At 38.2% G+C, this 27,067-nt stretch overlaps 1 protein-coding gene across 2 annotated transcripts in view; it reads left to right on the top strand.

Moving 5' to 3' along the window:
- Positions 1-27,067, top strand: part of RASSF6 (Ras association domain family member 6) — a 58,633-nt gene that overhangs the window by 28,721 nt on the left and 2,845 nt on the right. For both annotated transcript variants that reach the window (XM_005666740.3, XM_021101429.1), the window contains exons 3-10: positions 5,057-5,135; positions 9,976-10,115; positions 16,244-16,341; positions 17,687-17,871; positions 21,015-21,116; positions 21,643-21,694; positions 26,699-26,817; positions 26,916-27,013. In XM_005666740.3, coding sequence (XP_005666797.1) covers positions 5,057-5,135; positions 9,976-10,115; positions 16,244-16,341; positions 17,687-17,871; positions 21,015-21,116; positions 21,643-21,694; positions 26,699-26,817; positions 26,916-27,013 — 873 coding nt within the window. The remainder of the gene's footprint in view (positions 1-5,056; positions 5,136-9,975; positions 10,116-16,243; positions 16,342-17,686; positions 17,872-21,014; positions 21,117-21,642; positions 21,695-26,698; positions 26,818-26,915; positions 27,014-27,067) is intronic.

Here is a 27,067-nt window from a genome sequence, read left to right as displayed (position 1 = left end):
AGACTTTTTCAAATGTGTTAGGTTCCTGCTCTTAAACATGGCAATTCACACAGCAGAATGCTCTTTCTTTTTTCTTTTTTTTTTTGTCTTTTTGCTATTTCTTTGGGCCGCTCCTGCGGCATATGGAGGTTCCCAGGCTAGGGGTCGAATCAGAGCTGTAGCCACCGGCCTACGCCAGAGCCACAGCAACGCGGGATCCGAGCCGCATCTGCAACCTACACCACAGCTCACGGCAACGCCGGATCGTTAACCCACTGAGCAAGGGCAGGGACCGAACCCGCAACCTCATGGTTCCTAGTCGGATTCGTTAACCACTGCGCCACGACGGGAACTCCAGAATGCTCTTGCTGGTTGCTGTTGTCCTGTAGTTCAGTGGCCGCCTGGCTTGGAGGCTGAACATTTTTTGCAGCAAGTCTTCAAGAGGCAGAAATAGCATAAACTCAGTTGGAAGCACCGCCATGGCCAAATACGCTCTTGATGACTACATCAAGTTGTATTTTCCATTGAAGTTTATTTTGTGTCATGCGGCAGCCTCTGACATTTGTGTTAGGCTACAGCATACAACAGTAATTCTGATTTGCCTTTAGTGGGTCCAAATTGTCAGAAGCGCTTAGTAAAGAACTAGATAGGATTTTTTGGATTCCGGGAAAGAGCTAAGCTATCCATTAATTATGCTGTAAAACGTTACTAAAATGAGAGAGAACTCTTGTTACAACTCAAATTGGCCATTGGATTTGTGGATTCCGGGCATAACTCACTTCTACCTATCATGCTGTCCAATGTCCATGCATATTACAGTTTATAAAATTAAATAAAAAGTATTTCCTCTGGCCGGCGAAATCACATGCTAAGATTGAGGAACTCATTTCTTGCTCAGTCCATTATTCATGGCAAATGTCAGAATGTGGGTAAATCCCATGTGCTGGGCAGATGCAGTTCAGACCACAAAGGTCAAAGGACGCCTAAGCATATTACAGTCAACTTTGGATCCACTATTACTCATTAAATCTGAACTGGGAGCCTTAAAGGAGGGGGGACTCTTAAAAGAACAGGAACCCTGGCATCCTTCCACTACACCTGATGCTCCTATGTTAAGTCAGCACTCATCCAGGAGCTGTAATGACTAATCCTGAGCATCCGTCAGCATCTCTCAGAATCCTCTCGCGGCACTGCCAGTGGGCAGTGCCAGCTTCTGCCCTGGGGAAGTGCAGGATTCTATGTATTCATTTAGTTAGAAGTCCAGTTTACATGGAAGTTATCACTGCTTAGTTATATACGCACACTAGTCATGTTATATACTGTGTGATAATTCGTTTTTTTAAATCTTTGTTATATGTGATGATACAGTATTTCATGTTCCAAAAAGCCAAGCTCTTAGAAAATCAATTTATGTATCATGTGTACAGTATACAGGCTCTTCGTACCATATCGGCTGCTTGGGTGTCTCTGTGGCTTCTAGACAGCACACATTTACAAACTGGGAAGACTGGATATGGGATCCATTTCTTACCACCCATTATATAGCTTTGTTGGGGCAGCTGAACAGTTGCTAAGCAGTCTGGTCTAGGCTGGGTGGGGAATTCTGGGACTGAGAGGGAAAGGTACAGAGATGAGGGGTTTTTTTTGTTTTTTTGTTTTGTTTTGTTTTGTTTTTCCTTTTTATGAGATAGGGTGGTCCATTCATAACATTTAAGTAGGTCCTAAAACAAAACAAAACAAAACAAAACAAAACACCTGTTATAATTACCATTAATAAGTCATTGTGTATATTAAATCAGTATCCCCTTTCCTGACCAGGAACTGCCTAGATAACATTTTAGTGATTGCTTTTGGATCTTCTAAACCATATAATCTCTATACTTATTTTAGGTCTCTTCTAGACTTCAGGTCCTTCTGTAGATGAGGGACAACTGGTCACTTTTGCACAGCACACAGCCTTTACCCCTCACCCCAATAACTGCAACATGTCCACTCATCCTACCGCCTCCATGTTGTTTTGTCCTGAACCCAGTCTTCCCTAAGCCCCTCGTGGCCCTTATGAGCTTTATCTCTTTCTGGAACCTCCAGTGACTGCCCACCGCCTGCAGAGTGAATTCCTAGCTTCTGAAAAAGGTTCTCACGGTCCCTGCCTGCTTCCTCACTACTGACCAGTCCCCACTTTACATGTTCTGCTCCTAGAATCCCAACTCTTAGCACTTTCTCCCCCCAAACTATGGAAATGTCGAGAATGTCCTTGTGAGTATTTTCTTCGTCTGCCGCCTCACGCTCTTCTTGCTTAATCCTTCTCTTCCAAAGTACACAATAGGCAGCATCTACTCCTTGTAGCTCTCCCCACCTCAGAGCAGGACTGAGGCCTCCTGATTGTGCTCCACAGCAAAGGTATGAATGAATGACCATTAGGTCAGGTCTTCTGTTAGAGGACAAAACTTGAATCAGTCAGCAAATGCATATAATCAACCTGACAATACTTCCTCAGCTCCTTGAGCCCCTCTTGCCAATGAGTCCAGTTAGAGTGTCGCAGGCTACACCTTATTCTCAGTGTGGTGTTAGATCCATTGTTTCATTAGGTGTATGAATGAGTCATCCTCTACAGTGCCTCTGGTGAGGTCCATCCAGTTAAAATGTGATGAGTTTTAATATTTGGAATGAACTCACCATGGCTATAATTGTTTACTTAACTTCCCAAGTTTCTTCTCTCATGCCTCACTTTATTGCACCATTAACTCACTTAATTTTATCCCAATATTTTACTAAGTTCTATTCTTCTTAACCCTCCCAAATCCTTCAAAGTGCCATTAATAGTCAGAAGATCCTGCCTGTGGTGAGACAAATAAGGAAACCCTCTGTGGTATTCAGTTACCTTGTGTTACACGTGGTTTGTGGGTTGGTCAACTACCTCTATAACAGATAATAAACATTTTAGGCTTTGTGGGCCATATGGTTTGTGTCATAACTACTCAACTCTGCTGTTCTAGAAGGAAAGCAGGTACAAACAATAAGCAAAAAAATTCATAAAACTTTATTTCCCAAAACAGGTGGCTTGGGACCACAGTTTGCTGACTCCCTGGGTCATTTGGAGTCTTATTTCTGTGGAGAAAGACTTAGTCAGGTTCTTTTGAGATACAGAAACAGTTTCCAAGTACCTTGTCCCAGAGAATAATCTTTCTAATTAAACATGGTTCTGAGGTAAATACTTTGAAGGATACTGGTACCCACACCTTATCATGCAGTTTTTTTCAGAAACAGAAACTGAGGAAATAAGATGATGTAAAAATTCATGTGCTTTAATAACAACTCTCACAGCTCAGGAGTTGCATCCTAAGTGAACCAGAAATTTCTGTTTGCTGTCCTGGCACCCAGTAATGAGAGCTATAAAAGGGCTGATTTTTAGGAACTCTCCCACAGCAGTGACTCCAATGAAACAAAATGCCTTGGGTGCTTGGTGATATTTAGAACAGAAATATTCATGAACTCTAAAATGCTAAAGTAAGCCAGTTGGGATATGGAACAATAGCATGGAGGAATTCCGTAGAATTTTTTATGGGGTGTTTGTGTGTTTGATCCTTGGAAATGTGTACATTAAAAATTATAAGTGGGAAAAGTATGTTTACATGATCTCAAACATAAAAAATCAATATTTATGAATCCTATCACTCAGTGTTCATTAAATGTTTATTAAGAACTTAGCACGAGCCAGTTGCTGCTCTGGAAAGACAGCAGTGACTAAAATAGACCAAATTCTTGCCCTCGTGGATCCAGTTTTATGAGAGAGAGAGACATATTAAGGATCCAAGGGATTTTAGCAATTGATATGTTTGGAAATTTCTCTGCTACAAAGCTGCTTATATAAAAAGCTATCTGCCCTTTGCTTGATCCATTTGCTTTGTTTTAGGAATAAAATTTTTTCTGATCATTTCATTCAGCCAGTATTTGTTGAGTTCTTACTATGCACCAGGACATTCCAGGTCCCTGAAATATGGTGTGACCAAAACACATGTGCATGCCTTTTCTCTTGTCTCTGCGATCTTGTGGAGGAGACAGGATACAGGATAAATAAGTAAACTAAATGCAACGGTAGATGGTGACCAAAGGGCAGAGGTAAGGATGAAAGCAGACTATGCACCTTGGGAGAATGCAAACTTCCAGATTTTGTTGTCAAGGAGGACTCCCGAAAAAGGTAACTTTGGAGTAAAAAGCTGAAGAAAATGAAGGCACAAAATAATGTGATAGTGGGAAAGATGTGATTCTGGGCAGAGGGCTCAGCAAGTGCAAAACTAGCTAGAGCGCAGAGCGTGAAGGAGCGAGAAATAGAATAAGATGGGAGGTGCAGCAGGAACCAGATCACAACTGGCCTTTGAAGTCATTGTAAGGATCTGGGCTTTTATTCTAGTCATGAAAAAAGTATTGGAGCAAAGGAAAGCGATGATCAGGTTTGTATTAAGATAACTCCTACTGTAGAGAATAGACAACAGCTACAGGAAAGCTTTTAGGAGACTGTTGCCATAATCCAGGTGAGAGAAGATGGTGTGAACCAGCAAGGCAGGTGAGACGGGCATCTTGAGCTATGGTGGCACAAAGGAAAGGGTGGGAGGTGTGGCGGGGACCAGCATTCCCACTGCCAGAGCCCACCTGCCACAAAGGGGAGATGCTTGGAAGCACTGACCATTCCCGGACTATTGCTGGGTCCCCAGTGGGAAGCACAAGGCCAGGCACATACCAAGGGATCAACTTAGGTGATTAAATGTTGCAAAACCAAAAAAAAAAAGAATGTGAAATGAAATCAGTTTTACAGTCGCCTCCTGCTAGAGAACACTCTCCTCCCTGTATGGCCTGTCGTCATTTTCCATTCTTTGGTTATTTATTTATGAATTAGCACCTTCAACATTTGTCGATGACCTAAGGAGGCTTCAGGTTTCAATAACCTGCATACCAGTAAAGATTCCACTGAACTCTTTCCTTCTATCTTGTACCTTTATGAACTGAAAGCACTATTACTGCCTTTTCCCATTAAAGAGCCTAAGACTGATGGTAACTGAATGTAATTTTTTATTTTTAGGGAACAACTGAATTCTTTATTGAAGACCTATAACATCTTTTATAGGAATCAGGAAAATCTGCATATTTTATATGGACAGGTAAGCCCGTCAAAGAAATTCAATACAGTTTGATTCACGGGAAAAAAAAAATTCCATAAAAGTGCAAAAGAGTCAAGATAAGTTGGAGTTCATAACCCAACAGCACAAATGGTCTAGGAGAAACAGGCGAATCTGTAACTTGATCATGATTTTTATTTTTAGACTATATTACAAAATCCCATTCCTGGAACATCTATGACTTTCTAAGCTTTTTTTTTTTTTTTTTTTTTTTTTTTGAATAGGAAAACATTTTAAAATGGCTTTAATGATATATTTGCATTCTACTTTTAAAAAGTGGGTGAATATCTTTTGAACAGCAGTTCCACTGGAAATCGACCCTAGTACTTTATTATATATGCACCAGTATGTATATAAAAGGATGTTCATGGAGATATCATTTCTAATGAAAATAAATTTGAAGATATATTGTCTTTATACCAATGGAGCATTAGTCAAGTAAATCATGACATATTTGTAACATGGTTTGATTTGGCTGTTAAATGTTAATGAATTAGCTTCCAAAGAATTTCAGTATGTCATAATAATTGAATTTTAAAATGTTGGAGAAACAATTCAGCAGAGTCCTGAAGCTGGAAATTGTTTTTAAGGGTGGGGCTGACAAGGTACTGCACAAGATGGCTTTAGATTTTCTTTTAATGCCTCATTCTCCACAGATCTCCCCACTCGGTCTTACGGTCTAAAGGGACCCACTTCATATCTTTATAATATGGTCCTGGTCCCAGAGAACATTAGAACTTTCTATGCATGTTTCAGATCTTCACTTTTGACACTATAGCACTGACTCTAGGCCATCATGATTGGCTTAAACCTGTAGCTGGCACAGAAGGAAATTTACAGACCACTCTGGCCTCTAGGATTGAGCTTAAATAATTTTGTTCAATTGGATATTTCCATTAACTTCCAACATGTAATTTCCTATAAAAGTGGAAATAATCCTTTTATAAAGAAATTGACCTAATTTTAAATATTTCAATATTGTCCTATATCTTAGATTTCTGATAAATGTAACTGTAAAAACATAAAATTTAGGACAAGATCAACACTTTAAGAAAGTGATTTTATATTGTAATTCAATAGTTTCCACAAAATTCTGATGTTAAAAAGTTTGTTCCTGAAGTTCCTGCTATGGCCCAGCAGGTTAAGTATCCCAAGTTCTCTCTGTGGCAGCACAAGTTCAAAACTGGCCTGGTGCAGTGGGTCAAGGATCCACCATTGCCATAGCTGTGGCATAGGTAGCAGCCTCAGCTCAGATTCAGTCCCTGACCCAGGAACCTATGACGTAGGTGCAACAAAAAATAAAAATAAATAAAAAACAAAACATTTAATAAATAAGTTTTTTAAAGAGGTTTGTCTCCTTTAGAAAAATGAATTTTGATATTACCAGCATCTAAATTGGGGCATGTCCTTTTCTAGTCTGTGAATCAGTGCTCAGTTTACAAAAGCCATTTGATTTTTTAGAATAACGTCTCATGTCTTACATAATTTTTTAAAGCTATAAAGCAAGAATATCATATTGCTGAATCTTCCCATCTCGCTGTCAATAAAGTTAGAATCCAGAGCTTTCCAAATCTCTGACTTAGTTACAGTGATAGACACTGTTAAGGGGGGAATGCCTGGAGAATAACGTGTAGCTTTCTTAATCTCTGATTGATTAATGAATATTTATTTCATATTGCATGCCAGACATTGTTCTAAAAGTTAGAGATATAGCAATGAAGAAGCGAGACTGAATGTTCTGCCTTCATGCTGCTTACATGTTAGTAGATGGAAAAGACACAAAAAAAGTAGCGTGTGTGTCAGATGGTGCTAAGGGCTATGGGGAAAAGCCGAGCAGGGAAGAGGGCCTCAGCCCAATGAGTCTAAGTCGAAAGGGGAGGGGGCATTTGACAGGAGACTGAAGGTTATCAGGGAGCAAACCCTGCAAAAGGGTGTGGTTCACACGTTTCAGGCAGAGACGGCAGCCTAAGTAAAGGTTAAAAGTAAAGTCTGTGAGTTCCCGGTGTAGTGTAGTGGTTAACGAATCCCACTAGGAACCATGAGGTTGCGGGTTTGATCCCTGCCCTTGCTCAGTAGGTTAACGATCCGACGTTGCTGTGAGCTGTGGTGTAGGTCGCAGACGCGACTCGGATCCCGCGTTGCTGTGGCTCTGGTGTACACCGGTGGCTACAGCTCTGATTTGACCCCTAGCCTGGGAACCCCATATGCCACAGGAGTGGCCCTAGAAAAGATAAAAAGACAAAAAAAAAAAAAAAAAAGTAAAGTCTGGCTCCCATAACTGAGGGACGGCGGGAAGCCAGTGCAGCAGGACCTTGTGAGGATGGAATGTTAGAGAACAAGGAAGCCAGAGAGAGGACCAAGGACAGGGCACCACAGGTGGGGCTTGTACATCGTTGTGAGGACTTTAGCATGTACTTGGAATGAAATGGGATGCGCCCGAGGAGTTTTGCATAGAACAGTGACATTATCTAAAGATTCATTTCAGAGGATCTCTCTAGCAACTAGGAACATATAGAGGAACAAGAGAAGACTGAGGTAGACCAGACAAAAACTAATGCCCTAATCCAGGCCAACAATGACAATGGCATAGACCAAAATTGTGGTCATGGACCTGGTGAGGATACCCATATGGGCAAGATATTGGATGTGCTAACACATTCAGTTTTGAGATGCTTGTAAAGCTCATTGGATGTACTAACATAATTCAGTTTTGAGATGTTGAGTATAAAGAAAGATTAATAGTGACTCTAAAACTTTTGGCCTGAGCAGCTGGAAGGATGGGGGCTGCAATTTACCGTGATGGGAAGATTGAGAGAGGAAAATATTTATGGAAGAAATATTAAGAGTTAATCTTAATCTTAGGAACATATTAAGGAATATATTAAGTTAGGAACGTATTCAGTTCCTAGGAACATATTAAGTTTGATGCCAAGAAGGAAGGTTTATAACTGAAGATTGGGCTGGGAATATGAAGTTGGGAGCTATTAGTTTAGAGGTACATATAAGGATCATTGAGATCCCCAAGGCCATCAGTGTAGATCCAGAAGAGAAGAGGCCTAAAGATGGAGACAATGAGAGCAGATAAGTATAAATAATCCTGCAGGGATCTTTTATTTAGTTAATCTCAAAAGAGATGCTTTCTGAAATTAAAAAGTATTCTGCTATTCCTTACACGAGAAAAGCACATTGTCTGATATTTGTTGGAAGTATTTCTTCTTGAAAGTATAAGTTAGATAACCTCAGAAAAGCAGTTATCCTATAAGTCTTTGATATAAGGGATTCAGTGAAATATAGTTAAGCCAAGAAAAGATGTTATACATTAATAACTAAAACGTAGGCTTTGTGTCAGCTGCTGCCCTTTCAAAGAGCAACTCATGTTTGGTTTAACAACTGGTTGGTTGCCTGATCTCACAGTAACTGAAATGTGAACTCAAAAGTGGGAGAAAAAGCAAATTTTGTTACAGGAATGACTCCAAACTAGGCCTATCAGCCAAAGAAATAATGAGCAATAACATGTATTGAGCATTTTAAATACCATGTCCTATGAACCCGGGATTGTTATGACGTTTGTTCTTCAGAAGCAGCAGCCCAAGTGTAAAGGTATTTAACATCCTGTCCAAGATCTCTTGGCTAGGAAGTGGTCCAGCTGGAGTTCAAACACAGGTCTGTCTGATTTCAGAGTCTGGAGTTTTTATTACAAATAAGAACTGAGTCATTTATGTTTCTTGGTAATTAATTTTTCATAATAACAAATAGTTACTGGAGGTTATAGTAGTTACTGGATAGTTAGAGAATCCCTTCTATATTTTCTGAATTTCCTATAATAATAATACACTAATAACAGACATCTACATGTAGGAGTTCCCATCGTGGCACAGTGGTTAACGAATCCGACTAGGAATCATGAGGTTTCGGGTTCAATCCCTGGCCTTGCTCAGTGGGTTCAGGATCCAGCGTTGCCGTGAGCTGTGGTATAGGTTGCAGACGTGGCTCGGATCCCGCATTGCTGTGGCTCTGGCATAGGCCAGCAGGTACAGCTCCGATTCCACCCCTAGCCTGGGAACCTCCATATGCCCTAGAAAAGGCAAAAAGACCAAAAAAACCAAAAAAAAACCAGACATCTACATGTACAAAAGCGAAATAGATTAGAAAATAAGTTCTATGAGAATGTGCCTTGGTATTAATATTTACATCCACAAAATAAGTGTTCCACCATGTTTACTAATTTTTCTTTATTTGCATGGAATTTCTTTCTTCTGTTATAATATTTCTGACTTAAAGGAGACTACTCAGGTACTATTGATCTTTTTCAAATATTCAGTTTCTGTTTTGCATTTTACACTGTCTTTACCTGTATTATTTCACTTGTTCTGCATAATAATTTTGCGAGCTATACTTTTCCTGGTCAGAAATGAGAAAACAGCCACGAAATTACTCAATAGCTGTTCTTCTGATTTCTACTTCAGTACAGTTTTTAATTCTGCTTAAATTTTAAGGTAAATAGAAGTAGAGAATTAAACTTTCACTTAAATGAAGAACTAAGAGTTCAGAAAGCTAAAATTTTAGCATACTATGCCCCCTGGTGGGCATGTCATTGTCATTATGACCCACTTGGCTGGTTTTAGCTGTTTTAAGAAATAAGAGAATGCATCAAAACTAAAACCGTTCTGTAGATAAATTTAAAAGCCAAACAGTCCTACCCAAGAATTTATTTTTATCTATTAATATATCTGACAGACTTCACTTCTACATCTTCAGTTAAAACCTTTCCCTCTGTAAATGATACAAAAACAATGTTTGAGATGATTGGTTTCTTCCTTAGACTGAAGATGGTAAACTAATTGTGGAAGGGCTGTTGGACATTTTCTGGGGAGTAAAGCGCCCTCTACAACTGAAAATACAAGATGAGAAGCAGATCCCATCTTTTACTGCGCTAAAGTCACCGGATGTCTTTTCCAAAAGGTGAGCTATCTTTTATGGTTTAAATTCCTTAGAAGATGATCTTCATATTTACCCTTGTTATGTGCACTCTCGAGGATGAAAGCTCTAATGCTTATGGACCATCTCACTTAATCCCCATGGCTCTAGGAAGCAGTTATTCAGAAACCAGGGCTCTGAGAGGTTAGGTAGTTTATACAAGACTCTCAGTTACCATGTAGCAGAACTGGGTTGGACCTCAGGTGTATGGGGGCCAGAGCTTCTGCCCTCTCGGCTGCACTCCTCTCCTGGAAGATTGCATTCTTTACCTAGAAAAGACAGCTAGGCAAGATTTCATTAGTCCTGGACTTGTCACCAAAAACAGGGAGGATAAAATTTAAATTCCTTCTTTCCTTGGGACAAAGGGTTTTTCTTGCCTTCTAGATAGGAGACAATTATGTTCCATCTTATTGCTGGGTCCTGTTGAACTGGATCAGGACAAAGTGCATTTGAAGTGCAATAAGTGCACAAAACAGTTCTCTGTGTGGATTTTTGCAACTGAACCTTAAATATATGAGTCGGACTGATATTTTCATTATCCTTTACAATTCTCAGAAATATTAATAAATATTCCCAAAGGAATCATGCATTATGAATATTTGTTGTCTTCCTGCCTCACTTCTTCCCTATTTAACCTCTGATTCTCTAATTCATCTCCCTTTTGTGTTTACTTGGAGGTACCAGGCCTTCTCTCCATCCATCTCCCATCCATAAATAGATGACTGGAATTCTAAAAGGATGGAGAGAGCACCCAGGACTTTTTCTTCCATCTCACTTTTGGCCAGAATGAAGGAAAATCAGGTATCACCTTGAGAGAGGCCCCCCTTTTCCCTTGGAGAAAACACTGAAGTCCTGCTATGATTTGCACCTTGCCATTCTTTCCCAAACAGGAGGCTTCACCAGTTCTGAACATTTTGTAATTCCCTACACATGTCAGTTTCTTATTTTCCTGATTCTCTTCCTAATCGCCTACTACTTCTTGACACCCATTAGCTAGACTCTTCCACCAATCCTTTAAGATTTGGCCAGTAGCATATTCTCCAGAAAGGCTTTTCTTTTTTTTTTTTTTTGTATCCTTCTTTTTTTAATTTATTTTTTTAATATTTTTTTTATTTTCCCACTGTACAGCAAGGGGGTCAGGTTATCCTTACATGTATACATTACAATTACATTTTCCCCCACCCTTTCTTCTGTTGCAACATGAGTATCTAGACAAAGTTCTCAATGCTATTCAGCAGGATCTCCTTGTAAATCTATTCTAAGTTGTCAGAAAGGCTTTTCTGACCCTTCAGTCAGTAGTAGGTACATTGGTACAGTAACACCTTTTTTTTTTTTTTTTTGCTTTTTTAGGGCTGTACCTGTGGCATATAGAAATTCCCAGGCTAGGGGTTGAATCAGAGCTGCAGCTGAGGCCTACGTCACAGCCACAGCAACACAGGATCCAAGCAGCATCTGCAACTTATGCCACAGCTCATGGCAACACTGGATCCTTAACCCACTGAGCAAGGCCAGGGATCGAACTGGCATCCTCGTGGATACTACTTGGGTTTGTAACCTGCTGAGACACAACGGTAACTCCTACCACTTTTCTATATCACTTTCTGAGCATGCTGTTAATTGTATTTTTATGCACCTGCCTCCCCGTTTAGCCTGTGAAATCCTCCGGGATAAGGAGCATCTCTATCCCAGGGCGCAAAGAGGGCATGCAAAATACAGTATTGACTGAAACCTGCAGAATCCTGGTAGTTAAATTACCTTTGCTCTGTTGGGTGAACTGTCTCTCCATCTCCCATTGTTGACTGGTTACCCATCCAAACTAAAGATGGGTAAGGGGCCCAGTACTTATGAAAGAGCAGAAGAGAGACCACAGACTGAGGCAGCCTGGTGAAGTCCTGCATCCCTCACCTTCAGGTACTAGATGATTGATGGGGCTAATGATTCTGAATGACCAGGAGCATCATTTAGAAGTAGAAATTAACCCTGGGCCCTCCTTTTAGGAAACTGTATCAGCTTTGAATTTGGCAAAATTAGCCATCATTCTTCGTATTACTTAAGAACTTATTACAAACTTCCGTGAGTAGCCAGCTCCTTTGAATGCATTTTAATTATTTGAATCACAAAAAAATGATTATTATTGAACACTGTGGGAAGATGTTAAGGAGATGCAGTAGGCTACTTGTATTATACATTAAGCCATCAGGATTTTGAATGGATATCCCAATATATATATATATTTTTTTTCTCAAATTAAAATTCAAAACACTTCCTAGAAACCCTGAACTTGGGGATGAGTTTCAGGAGCCCAGGTAGACAAGGTAAGTCAATACCTTTCCTTCTTCTGCAGAAGAGGATAAATTAATATCCTTATTTTGTGTTTTCCAAGGAATCTATGTGCCTTTTTTCATTATTTATCAGAACAATGCTGTGAATCAAACAGGAATTATCTTCTTTAGTTTAAAATTGAGAAAGACTATCCTAGAAAACTTGGCTTGCCCTTTGCCATTGTACTGAGACTTACTGGGAGAACATTTGAAGTTAAATGCACACTCGTATTGTATCAGATTTTTCTGGTGGGTAAGAATTATCAGAGAAAGGTCCCACTCTTCTTACACACATGATCAAGGTTAGATTCAGTTGTGATTAATTAGCAGATTTAATCTTCTAATTAATTAGCTAATGTGCTAATCTTTGTGGGAACCAACAGAATCCTCGGAAGGAAGGGGCAGCATAATTTGAAATGGCTCTTTCTCGGCTTCTGATTCCCGTGGGTGCCAAGCCACCTAAGGTGTGTCCTTTGTTTCAATCCAATCCTAGACACTCTCTCTCTGTTTGCCATCCTTAACATGGTATTTGTTTAAATTCTAAGCCTTAAAGGGAATTGTGTAGAGAAGGAGACTGCACACTCACTCTGTGACACTTCTTCTTGTTCCTTTTCCCACACGGGGTTTCTGGCTGCAGAACTTACACCTCTCCTCTCACAGGATCAGCGATTTAATATCTCTAGTAGGCAGTTGTGGAATAAAAGATATAAAAGTTGTACACTCAGCTGCAGAAGGGCTGCAATCTTTCCTTTCAACTCACCTTTGGAGGGGACTGTCTGTTTGTCAAGCTCATTTGTTCTAATTACCTCTAAAATGAGTCACATTGAATCAGTTTAATGGAAATGGCAAAAGTTGGAAAACAAATCAGTTTGAGCTGTGACCACTTGTGATCCTTTATGAAAAAAATTCTGTGGGCAGTACTTTAATCTTTTATATCTGGTCCACATCTTTTGTTCTGGATTTTTTTTTCCGTAAAAACAGCCTTATTGAAGGTTATGTTTGTTTGCACCAGTTTTCATTTCTGTCTTTGATGTCTTTCCAAAGTCAGTTTTGACATGCTTTGGACAAATCATGGCAGAATGGTAAAGAGCAGAAACTGGATAGGTGTACATTTGAATAACACCCATAGTGGGGTTTTTTCTTGCAAAGGGGATAGGGAAGTGACTGCTTTCATTCAAATATCTACTTCTATCTTTTTTTTTTTTTCTTAGTGCCATACCCGTGGCATATGGAAGTTCCCAGGCTAGGGGTCCAATTGGTGCTGCAGCTGCCAGCCTACACCACAGCCACAGCAATGCCAGATCCAAGCCACGTATGCAACCCACACCGCAGGGTGTGGCAACACCAGATACTTAAACTCACTGAAAGGGGCCAGGGATCAAACCCGCATCCTCATGGATACTAGTCAGGTTCTTTACTCCTGAGCCACAACAGGAATTCCTCTACTTCCTTTTTATTTTGCAGTTCATTATAAAACCTCCCCATTTCTTAAATTTGCTAATGGGGTACACGCTGAAGCTTGGTCTAAACATGGCCAACAGTCCTGTGCTTGGGCAAGTTCAACTCTTTGATATTACATCAAGTTCCAACCAGTTTTCTTTGGAAAACTCTGTGTAACTGCCCTTAAGCTTAGTCATGTGCATAGTTGTATGTGGCGACATTTCATGTTACACAATCCAGAGCTGAAAATTGGATGTTGGGTTGGGTTGTGAGTTTTTTTGTTTTTTTGTTTTTTTGTTTTTGGTGTGGGTGTATGTGTGTGTGTGCTCCCAAGATGGTAGGGAGGAAAAGGGTCCAAACACTGACTGTCTTAAGCCATGTTTATTCTTCGGAATTTATGTGACACCACTAAGGTGGAAGTAAGGACAGATGTCAAGTCTGCCAGGATTACCAAGAGTTTATGTTACGTCCCTGGCCTGGCGTGCATGGATTCTCTCTCTTCCCCCGTGTGAAATAGCACAGAGCTGCCTGGCCTTTTTAGCTTCTATGTTACATTGGTACTTTGTCTTTTCCATTGCTAGCACTCTATGATAATGGCATTTGCCTTTTTAAAATCAATCTTCTCCAAATTGGGGAAAATTTATCATGTTATCCATCATAAAAATAACTAGATTCTGAGTCAGGACCTAAATAGTTCTCCTTTGAGTTGAAAGTTATTGAGTTAAAGTTGCCTATAGTTCTTGGGCTTTTATGACATTTGCTTTGACTGGCTATATTCTGGATAGTACAGCCTAGTAGAAAATCAATGAATAAATAGATTACGGGTTTCTTATGTCCGTCATAAGGCTATTATTGTGAGGTTTAAGTAGTATAAAATTTGTAAAAAGACTTCCAAGGAATTCTAAGATCAAGGGAAAAAAAGATCATGTTTATTCATATTTTCCACCATTAATATGAATAAGCATTTTTTTGTTCTTGTGGTGGCCAGTGACATTTGGGTAGAATTAATGCCACAAATTCCCTAGAAGCAGATTTTTTTTTTTTTTTTTTTTTTTTTTTTTTGGTTTCGGAAAACAGACATGGAAGAGATTCTTGGTAGGACCAAGGCTGGTCCTAGATGTGATATATACTTTAACCTAGAGAGATTGGATACGATCTTGGATCACTAATGGCTCTTGATCCATCATGAAATGGATATAAATGATGGGGATTATGACGACAATGACAAGGAAGATGAGGATGATCATGATAGTTTTTAACACATATTGATTGCTTGCTATGTGTTAGTTTTCAAGGATTTTACGCAAATCAACTCATTTAATCATCTCAACAACCCCATCCTACCTCATACCATAATTATTCCTATTTTATAGACAAGGACAGTAAAGCACAGAGAAGATAAGTAACTTATCTAGAGCCAGCTAAAGAAAATAAAAATGAGTGTCGGACCAACTGGTAAAGATAAACAGTTGCTCAGTTTTATTTATTCTGGGTATTAGAATGCATTGAAAAATTTTAATATCCTATATGTCATGATTTTCCAGAAAAGTTTCTCATACACTGTCTTCCTTTACAAATTGTGCTCTTCAATGTGTCAAGGACCTTAAATATAGACTTTATATTATATTATTTTAGAGTCACTTTACCTAAAAATGCTTTGAATGCAATAGAAACTCAATGCGAGTTGACAGAATAAACACTAAGACTATTGTGAGCTATCTATATAAGAATCGATTATGTGATATTCTGTAATAACCTATGTGAGAAAAGAATCTGAAAAAGAATAGATATGTGTGTGTATATTTATATATCTGATTCCCTCTGCTGTACACCTGAAACTAACACAGCATTGTAAGTCAACAACTCCAATAAAATTTTTAATTATTTAACTAATTAATGTTTTAAAAAAGAATGGATTATATTGGTTTCTACTAATTCCATTGGCACATATGCTTTTTAAGAATCCATGTAAACTTGTGTTTCAGTGTGTAATAATTACTGTGTCAAAATCAGTAGAGAAAGTATTTAAAGCACATGCCTACTACTCTCGTATAAGTATCATTTTAATAACATAAAAAACTGTTATAACTTAAGATGATGTATCTGCCTACAGAGGACCAGAGTACTCTATTAATGCTGTAAATTCAAGGGGTTCCTTTGTGACCCAGTGGGTTAAGGATCCAGCAGTGTCACTGGACTGGTTGCTACCATGTGCGTGTTTGATCCGTGGCCCAGGAACTTCCACATGCCTCAGTCACAGCCAAAAAAATATCAATACTGTAAGTCAGAAAACCATCAGAGGCCTCTTTATGAATAGACTTGATATCACTCATAATATTTATTACTTTTCAGGGGAATGACACGCTGGGGAGAATTTGATGATCTTCATCGAATTAGTGATTTGGACAGGACTCAGATTCCAGTGTCTGAAGCAACAAATTCCCAGGAAGGTTAGTTTTAAACTCTAATTAATGAGAAGACTTTTTTTTAAATCATATCAAGCATGAATCATAAATGCTTCTCTGAAATTTAACATTTTATAACTGTTACTTATTAAACACATTTTAAATTTAAAAAGATACAATTTTTAGGAACATATTAACTTATATCACTACAGTGCTCATATGATGTTTAAGAATCTTTCTTTGCTTATAAAAACATTAGTTTTTAAGTTACATCAAGTCACTTAGATTTGTTACATTAGGAAGGACTAACGGTTTGAATAAGTTTGTACACATAAAATTGTTCCATATTTTCCCCAAGAATTAGGCTCATTTATTGCACTCAGTAGCTTTTTATGTTAGACCAAGCCCTTCAGATTGAATTCTGCATCTTTTGAGAAGTCGAGCATTTTAGTTAATAGGTATTTATGTAACAATGCTTCTAGAGTCAGATATGCTAGGGTCACTGTATTTGATACAGTTGTTTCAAGTATTTATTTTAAAAAGAGAAATCTACTTGAGCATCAAATGAGTTCCTATCAAATTTGACAGAACAATGGAAAATGCCAGCTCCTATGACATGTGGCATCAAGAGTCATAAGAATGATGATGATGTGATAGTGATAATATTAGGATCTCTGACTTACTGAGACTCTTAAGCATCAAGCATTTTACATGAACTTTCATGTCTCACATACTTTCTAGAGCTCCAACGAGGAGCTGATGACTGAGGCAGGGGCTAGGGTTCACATTCCTGGGGTGGCGATATTACCAAGTGGACTTCAGATGGAACAAGATTATCCTGCTGGCAATATCTTCATGAATCTACCAACAACTTCCAATGTTCAGCTAATTTTTTCCAAAGCATTCTCAATTCAGACCCCTCTGCTGTCTCCATAACAATCCAGATTCTATAACAAAACGTGATGCTCCTTTCAGGATTCCCTTATTTTTGTCTTATGGCCTTTTGGCATCTTTTATATGAGGATCCTTCTAACTGGCCATTTGATAACACTCATCTAAACAAAGAGAAATCCCAATATTTTGGCACCAAAGATACAATAAAGATCTACTTGTATTAAAGCATCAGTGGTAGAAAAGTATGAACTATCACATGCTATCTGATGACACTAATTACAGTAGAGTTTTTGTACAATTTTAATTACAAAGTAAAATGGAATACAAGTGTCAGCAGATGGTCCTATTCTTAAACAAGATCATTGCTATTTTCTATTTAAAGGCATTATCTGTCCATTGCTTAGCTACATAATCACTTAGGTACTAATCAAATCTACCCAGGATGCAAAGAGTAAGTAGCTAAATTATATGGGCTAATCACCTTTATTCTTCCCAGATTATTTATCTTACCAGTGTAGCACTCTGAAGCCTCATACAGATGAAGAGCCTGAATCCCCGCTACTGTATAGAACCATGAGTGAAGCAGCCCTGGTGAGGAAAAGGATGAAGCCTCCAATGATGGACAGAAAAGCCAGACAGAAACATAGGGCCTCTATTAATGGACACATTTATAACCATGAAGTAAGTTACAATATCATTAATGTTACTTAAAAGAATGTTGTCTCATGTGCTAACAATACCACTCAATTCAATTTACAATTAAAAATAATAATACCATTAGATATACTACTACTGTTATTACTGGATACTCTCTATGCCTTAGGCATTAAACTGTTTTGATGGGTTATCCCATTAATTGCTAAAACAGTCCTATGAAGTAGATACCATTATTTCCCCTGCTTTGCATGAGTTAATTGAGGTTCACAGAGGTTACAAGATTTGTCCCAGGTCATACTCTTAGAAGTTGCAACTATGAACTTGAGACTCAGCTTTGTCCGATGGCAGAACCCAAGTTCTTGGCCAACATGATGGCTGAACACTATCTAAGTGGCAGGCCCCCATCCACACATTAGAAAAACAAAGGTGGCTCAGTTGATGCCTCTGCCAGCATGGAGCTCAGGGCTTGGGCAAAGAAGCCAATACATACGCAAATGGCATTAGAATAACATTCAGTAATTGCTGCTGGCTGTGTAATTATTGAAAAGCTTGCTTGATGAGAAAAAAAAAGAATAACGTGAGCACTACAAAAGAGATTAGTTCAAAGTGCGTTCAAATATTAATATTTAAATAAAAGGAAAAAATCAGCCATAGGCTGATTTTGATTTATTCCGATAGATCACATTTCTCATTTTCTAGGTCTTGTACATATACACATAACATTTTTTACACGTATCATTGAAGTTGGTATATTTTGAATTCTTTTTTTTTTTTTTTTTTGCTGAATATATATTACATTTACACATTCCTTTCCATAGTATTTGTGAGATATTTCATTTGGCTGAAGGTAGGAAATATGTTAGTTGTTTTTCTAGAACTCAAATTTTTCACGTCACCTGCTTTAGCAGTCATTCGTCCATTCATTTAATGTGCATTTTAAAGGCACTTATTCTGTGCAAAGCACTTGTTCTAAGCCCTTTCATACAAAATATTGTCATTGTTCTTAAGCCTTTTCCTATTGAGCTTCCTACCCTATTCCTTCTTATTTCTCTCTTGAGAGGGTATCCTTTTGTTCCTTTGGAGACCAATGGGGAGAAACTTCCATTGTAAATTCTTTGTTCAAAGTAGACACTTTTCTGGCTATAGCGTAACAGTGACAGTCCTTCACAGCTGTGCAACTACCAATTGTCCTGGTTTCCTCTCCTCCTCAGAATTATGCTTTATATCTCAGTTTGTGGGGTGATTTGTGTTAAAGAAGGCTGTGAACACCACATTGATAAATGAGCAGCTTCCAGATGGGGTCCTGATGCTAAGAATGAGGTTGGCAGCACAGCATCAGAGTTAAGCGCTTGGGCATTGCAGTTTGATGACCTGATTTCAAATTATTGCTGGGCACAGTTAAAAATCACTCAATCTCTTAGCCTTAGTTCCTTCATCCCTCCTTCTTTACAAGGTTATGTGTGTGTTTTTCCCACTACATACATACCTATGATAAAGTTTAATTTATAAATTAGGCAAAATAAGGGAGTTCCCATAATGGCACAGTGGAAACGAACCCAACTAGTATCCATGAGGATGCGGGTTCAATCTTTGGCCTTGCTCAGTGGGTCGGGAATCCAGCCTTGCCATGAGCTGTGGTGTAGGTCGCAGACGTGGCTTGGGCCCACGTTGCTGTGCCTGTGGCATAGCCCAGCAACTGCAGCTCTGATTCGACCCCTAGCCTGGGAACTTCCATATGCCACAAGTGTAGCCCTAAAAAAGCTAGATAGATAAATAAATAAATAAATAAATAAATAAGGCAAAAGAAAAGATTACCAACAATATCTCATAATAAAATAGAATAATTATAATAATATACTGTAAAAAGCGTTATGTGAATGTGGTCACTCTCTCTCTCCCTCTCTCTCAAAATATCTCAAGGTGCTGTATTCCCCTTTGTAAAGGGTGTGAGATGATAAATGCCTATGTGGTGAGAGGAAGTGAGGTGAATCACGTAGGCATTTTGAAGCAGCTTAGGGTACCATGGAGTATTGTCTGCTTCAGGTGATCCTGGACCATCAAGCCATCATGCTGTGGTTAATTGGCTGTCAGGAGCAGGTGTTGTCAGTGGTTGGGGGTCTTAGGAGGATGGAGTAGGATGGTGTGAGATTCTATCACTCTACTCAGAATGGCACACAATTTAAAACACATGAGTTATTTATTTCTGGAATTTTCCATTTAATTTTTTTCATCTTTCTGAGGATTTATTTTATTTTATTTTTAATTTATTTATTTATTTGTCTTTTTGCCTTTTCTAGGGCAGCTCCCGCGGCACATGGAAGTTCCCAGGCTAGGGGTCGAATCGGAGCTGTAGCCGCCGGCCTACGCCAGAGCCACAGCAATGAGGGATCCAAGCCACGTCTGCAACCTACATCACAGCTCACGGCAACGCCAGATCCTTAACCCACTGAGCAAGGGCAGGGACCAAACCCGCAACCTCATGGTTCCTAGTCGGATTCATTAACCACTGAGCCATGACGGGAACTCCTTCAGGATTTACTTTAAAATAAGAATATTATCAAATTATGAGTAAAAAATTTATGGTTATATGTTTCTTGTGATTTTTTTATGGTGCATTACTAATCCCCAAGAGGAATGTGTCAGAGTTATTTCACCATGGAAAACTTTTACCAAATGTTATCTAAAAGGCAGACCATAGATAGGACAACTTGTGGGAAATATTTTTCTAGATATTCAATTAACAGACTTTTACCGCAGGCCTCAGCAGAGATAAAGACCGAACCGTGTGCAATTGCCAACATCGGACCAACCAGAAATGAATGATTTTTTATGGTTCAAATTAAAACAATTTAGAAAAATTATTCCAACCAGGAGGGAACTTTGAAATCTTCAACTAAACTGAAGAATGGAAGGGCTATGTAGTGAATATGTTTTGAATATTCTCGAATGATGTTTTCCCTAACTTTTTCTATAAAAAAATATAAAGCTGTTTAAGAGCATAAACACAGTATTCAACAATAACAATAACAAAGGGAGCAAAACCAAAAAAGCAAATTTTTAAACTGATGATCTTGGGTTTTTTGACCAAAGGAAGGCCATATTCAAGACACTGGCTCTTGTTACTTTGTCTTGTAAGTCATTAAAATTATATCAATTTTTTTTCCTAGACATCAATATTCACTCCAGCCTTTGGATCAGAAACTAAGGTCAGAATAAACAGTGATATGAGAACTGAAGAAGTAATAAAGCAGATTCTCCAAAAATTTAAGGTAATGTTAATCACTGAACCGAGCCGTAAATCTTACAAATAATTTAACTTAAGACACATAAATAGATTCTTCTGAAAAATATCTATAAACATATATATCTAAATAAAATGTTCAGTTCTGAAGAATTCTTTCCTATGTACAGTTGATCCTTTGCCTGGGTTCATTTATACACTGATTTTTTTTTTTCCTATACATATACTGCTCTGTTTACGATACATAGTTGGTTGGATCCCATGAATGTGGACTCTGTGGATATGAATGGCCGACTGAGGGCCTAAAACATACATGGATTTTGGTACCACAGCAGGTCCTGGAACCAATCCCCTGTGGACACCAAGAGACAAGTGTATAACATCTTTTAATAACTGTGCTCTGAGAAATTACCTTATTTCCAGGGAGCAGAGAACGTTTTATGCCTGAAAGTGATAAAAGAAAGTGAGGAAACAGATACATAGTTTGAGCCTGGTTGGCTTAAAAAACATTAACGACAAAGAAGTCATGCCTATTCGTTTTCTTCCACTGACAGATTGAAAATAGTGCCCAGGATTTTGCACTTTACATTATTTTTTCAACAGGAGGTAAGAAACTTTGGTTGTTCTTTTTATATTATTCCAGTGTATTATTAATTTTGGCTCATAAGGAAGTCAGAAAAGCAGTTTACCTGATTTTGTGGAAGAAAGGGAGGGAAGGAAGAAGGAAGAGATAATTCATATTTCACCATTTCAGAGGAAGACAACCTAAGAATAAGGTATCCAAAAACTTTCCATATTGGCCAAGCATTAAAGTACCTGAATGGCGATCAGAATCCTGGAGAACAGGTGTACAGTTCCCAGGAATTGTTAGTCATTTAAGTTGTTGACCTCTGTACTTTTTCTCTATCCCTTATCATTTCTGACTCTTACCAGAGTCATCATGAGATACCATTTCTCCCTGATCTTGTTGTTACCTCTTGCTTAGCACAGTGTCTGACACATTGTAGGAGTGTTCTTTCCTCCTCAGCAGAGAAGAATGTGCAGAACTTTGTTGTGGGGTAAAAGATTAGCAGCAGGACTTTCAGAAGAGGCTATATATGGGGCACTAGGAGCAGAGAGGGAAAGAAAGATTGGAGAAACCCTAAGGTAATATTGAAAGGAAATTTTTGGAAGCCTTAAAACTGATAATATCTAAGTGTTAAATCAGAGAAATAGCTCAGGTTAAAAGTTAAGTGTCAGAATGTCTGAGCCAGAAATTGAATAGAATGAAATTGATCCAGAACAACTATAAGAAAATGAAAGCTGGCTCTCCAAACATGCACAAGATTAAAGTCCTTATTATATATGAAATATATGAAATATACACATTTTAAATTCTAAATTTGTATGTGTATGTGTATATATTCATTCTAGTTGTTTAGGGAAAATAAAAGGTTTATACACTGGCCTCTATAAAAATGTAAAAGATACAAACATGGATTATGAAGAATATTGGATAAAAGATGAATACTGCAATATCAAAAAGTTCTTGTAAAATGACAATGAAAAGACAATCTGATAAAAATACAAAGAAGTAGGATAAAGCAATTCAAAGAATAGCAAAATAACCACTAATATTTTTAGAAAAGCCTTAAACTGCAAATATTAAGGGAAATGCAAACATCACGGAAATGTAAATTCAAACCACAAAACAATATTACCTTGCACTTATCAGATTCTAACAATGGTTGGCGTGGTTAAGGACAAAAGAGTATATTCACGCAGTTCTGGGGAAGATCAGACTGTCTACTTTTCTTGGAGTTCATTCCAGCAATATGTATTAATATTTACAGTATAATATCCTTTAGCCCAGCAATCCTACTGGTGAGAATCTGTTTCACAAAAATAAAAGTGCTAATACCTACAGATTTATGTGCAAGGCTATTTCTAATGACAAGCTGAAGACAAAGTCACCCATCATAGAGGAATGATTTAATATATGATTAGTATGCATCCATTAAATAAAATGAATTAGAGCTATGCTAGTTGAATGGAGGGAATTCTTTAATACGTAATAAATGAAAAAATGCAAGATGCTTATAAATGTAATAGTATGATCCCATTTTTTAAAAGAAGTTTAGATATTTATTTATTTATCAGTCTTTTTAGGGCTGCACCTGCGACATATGGAAGTTCCCAGGCTAGGGGTCGAATGGGAGCTACTGCTGCCAGCCTAACCACAGCCACAGCAATGAGGGATCTGAGCCACTGCAGCTCACGGCAACACCAGATCCTTAACCCACTGAACAGGGCCTCAAGGATACTAGTCAGTTTTGTTACCACTGAGCTACAACGGTAACTCCTAGATCTCAATTTAATTTTGTGGTATATATAACTATATGATCAGGAGGAAAGATATGGAAAGATAAATACCAAGCCATTAACATTGATTACTTGGATAGGGGGGTGGGGAGATACAGAAAAAAAAAAAGATGAGACGGAGAAAAAAACACGAAAGGGAAAAACCAAACCTAATTATGATTTTTAAAAATATGTCCACTATAAAAATAGCAAGTATGCTACACCCCCCTTTGTGTGTTGTTCGTGTGTGTGCATGAGGAGATATACAGAGGGATGTCCACTCCAGTGAAATGCTGATTATCTCAGAGTTCTGAGATTCCAGGTGATCTTTAATTTTTGCCTTATACTTTTCTTCATAATTATGATTGAATGCACAGGGTTTTTTACCAAGGAATAATTAGGAAGAATTGACAGATACAATTGTATATATCTGAAGGATAAACTATGATGATTTGACATATACATACACTATAGGATGATTTAAAAGACCAAGATAATTAACACATCCATCAGCTCACAAAGTAAACTTTCTTTTTTTTCCCTTGGGCTAAGAATCTTAAAGTCTACTCTCAGCAATGTTTGAGTGTGCATTAGATCCTCAGACCTTATTCTTCTAATAACTGAAAATTTGTACCCCCTGACCTATTTCCCTTTGCCAATACATACATTATTTTTAAAGTCAGAAAAACTGTATTTTTACTGCAAAAATGTAATTCTTTACATTTTACCGGTGAAAATCATGTTTTCTTTTATATTTTGTGGCAAAATTTCTTACATATGAAATCCAGAACTAAAGATAATCATAACTTAGCACCTATTAGGGATCAGGGATAGAGAAAAGAATGGAGCATATAGTACCCATTTGGGTTGTAATATGGAAAATAAAGATTGATGTGTTTTGGAGTTCCCATTGTGGTGCAGTGGTTAACGAATCTGACTGGGAACCACGAGGTTACAAGTTTCGATCCCTGGCCTTGCTCCGTGGGTTGAGGATCCGGCGTTGCCATGAGCCATGGTGTAGGTCACAGACACGGCTCAGATCCCGCGTTGCTGTGGCTCTGGCGTAGGCCGGCAGCTGCAGCTCCGATTCGACCCCTAGCCTGGGAACCTCCATGTGCCGAGGGAGCAGCCCTAGAAAAGGCAAAAAGAAAGAAAGAGAAAAAAAAAAAGAATGATATGTTTTAACACCTTTTATCTACTAAGCCCATGATCTATAGCAGTGTTTCTCAAATTGTAGTGCATTTCAGAATTACTTGGAGAGTTTAAAATACAGGTTCTCAAGTTCCTCTATATCTGAGGACAGTCTGGGAATACGTATTTCTAATAATTATCCCAGGTCACCATGAAGCAAAAATATGAAGCAGGACACATTGCTCTGTAATATCAAGAATGGAACAAACTGTGGATGCAAAACCAAGTTAACATAAGGTGTAAAAACTAAAAACAATAAAAAGAGGATTCTGGTGAGTTAATGAGAGGAGCTAAATCATCAGGGTTTCCCTTTAGAAATAGTAGAGGAATTAAAGCGATGAACACTGACTCTGGACACAGGAATGGGTAATGTCACTTTAATTGTGAGGAAGCTGGGCTTCTGTATTCTAGACCCTCTCTTGTCTTTTTTCCTGGGGTGAATCCAACCTAGGGGATGAGAGTAATTCTGACCCTCAGAACTGACCATGCACACAAGTATACACATGATACTGTAGAAAGAGCCAACTGGTCTACCTTTTCTCCATCTATCTATTTCAGCAGAGTAGATGGATTGTTCTTTAACCATGCAAATCAGACTATGTCATCTTCTAAATCCTCCAATGGTCTCTCCTCTCACAGTAAAGCTGGAGTCTTTGTCCTGGTCCCATTACCTCTTCTCTTCATCATTTAATCATCCTCCTCTCACCTCTATGCCAGCCACCCTGTTCCCGGACTTCTTTTTGACAGCCTTAAGCATGCACTGACCTCGTGCTCTGTTTATTTACTTACTCTTTTGGGCACACACTCTCCTCAAATTGCTTCCTGATTCTTTTCTCTCTCCTTCAGGTCTTTTCTCAAATGTTACATCTTCAGTGAGACCTTCCTCAGCCACCCAATCAATAATTTTCCCCCCATACACACATATTTGCACATGTGCACAGTTTCTAACCCCTTCCTTTATTTCTCCTGATTACTTATCACTAATATATGACATGTTTTCCTGATGTGTCTCCTTTACCTGTCTCCTCCACTAAAGTGCAAGTCCATGATGGAGATTATTTCACTCTGCTTTGTTTATAGTGCACCCACCACAGAGAACAGTGCTGGTATATAGTAGGATCTCAAAAAATATTGGAGGAAGGAAGGAGGAAAGAAAATGAATGAAAGGGCACTCTGTCCTGGCCATGCTTTATTCTGATAAAAATGAAATCTCAGATGTGAAATGACTTTTGACAGAAAGCCAAATGTAGCTTGTGGTGGGAGTGTATATATTCTAACTCCCAGAAATTTAAAGTTTTGGGACTATTCCTAGTTGGAAGTGATATTCTTTCTCATCTCAATATTATGGCTGAATGAATGAAGCCTACAGATGAATGAAAGAATAAAAATTACTGCAATTCTGAATATATTTTTGAAGAAAAGCCAAGAATTGAAAGTAGAGTGAGAGAGAAATAAAGAATTGAGGATAATTACAAAGTCTTAGACCTGAACTACTGGAAAGATAGAATTACATTCACTGAACTAGTAAAGACCAATAAATGTTTGTTGAATAACTAAAAAATTGTAAAGAATGTTTTGGATGTGTTTCTTGATAAAAGGCATAAATGGGACTGGAGATTTGTCTGAACATCCAAACCAAAGACAAGGTTGAATTCTGAGATAGAAAAACAAACCCTGAGGGATAGCATGAGAAAGAAGTTCATTTTTAGTTCATGTAAAAGTTTTTAAATTTCAATTTGCTTTAAGGAAATGCCTCCAGTTTTCTGTTATTTTTAGGTCTTTCAAAATGAGGTAAAGAATAAAATGAATGGACCAACTATCCTTTTTTTTTTCTTTAGGATGGACTCCTGACTGTAGTTGATTCTTTTTTAAAAAAAATTAATTTTATCAGCATATAGTTGATTTACAGTGTTGTATTATGGCAAAGTGAATCAGTCATACATATAAATATATCCATTCTTTTTTTCCATATGGGTTATTACAAACTATTGAGTAGATTTTCCTGTGCTATAGATTCTCATTAATCCTCTATTTTATACAGTAGTGTGTATATGTAGTTGATTCTTATTTTCATTGCAGAGCAGAGACGGCTAAAGAAGACAGACATTCCGCTACTGCACAGACTCCTACAGGGACCTTCCAAAAAGAACGCTCGCATTTTCCTCATGGACAAAGATGCAGAAGAAATTAGCAGTGATGTATGGACCATTGCTCTGAAGCTGTCTTTGCCCCCTCCTGACTCAGCACTTCTCACATAAATGCTCTCCTTCTTTTGTTTGTTTGCTTTTCGTTTCAGGTGGCTCAGTATATTAACTTTCATTTTTCTCTCCTGGAATCCATCCTTCAAAGATTAAATGAAGAGGAGAAAAGAGAGATTCAAAGAACAATAATAAAGTAAGTTAAGAACTAGCAACATTGAACGCTTTGTCCTTTAATAGACTCAATGTA

The sequence above is a fragment of the Sus scrofa genome, chromosome 8 (genome assembly GCF_000003025.6).
Source record: "Sus scrofa isolate TJ Tabasco breed Duroc chromosome 8, Sscrofa11.1, whole genome shotgun sequence".
In the NCBI taxonomy this organism is placed as follows: domain Eukaryota; kingdom Metazoa; phylum Chordata; class Mammalia; order Artiodactyla; family Suidae; genus Sus; species Sus scrofa.
This window is presented reverse-complemented; position numbering and strand designations above follow the sequence as displayed.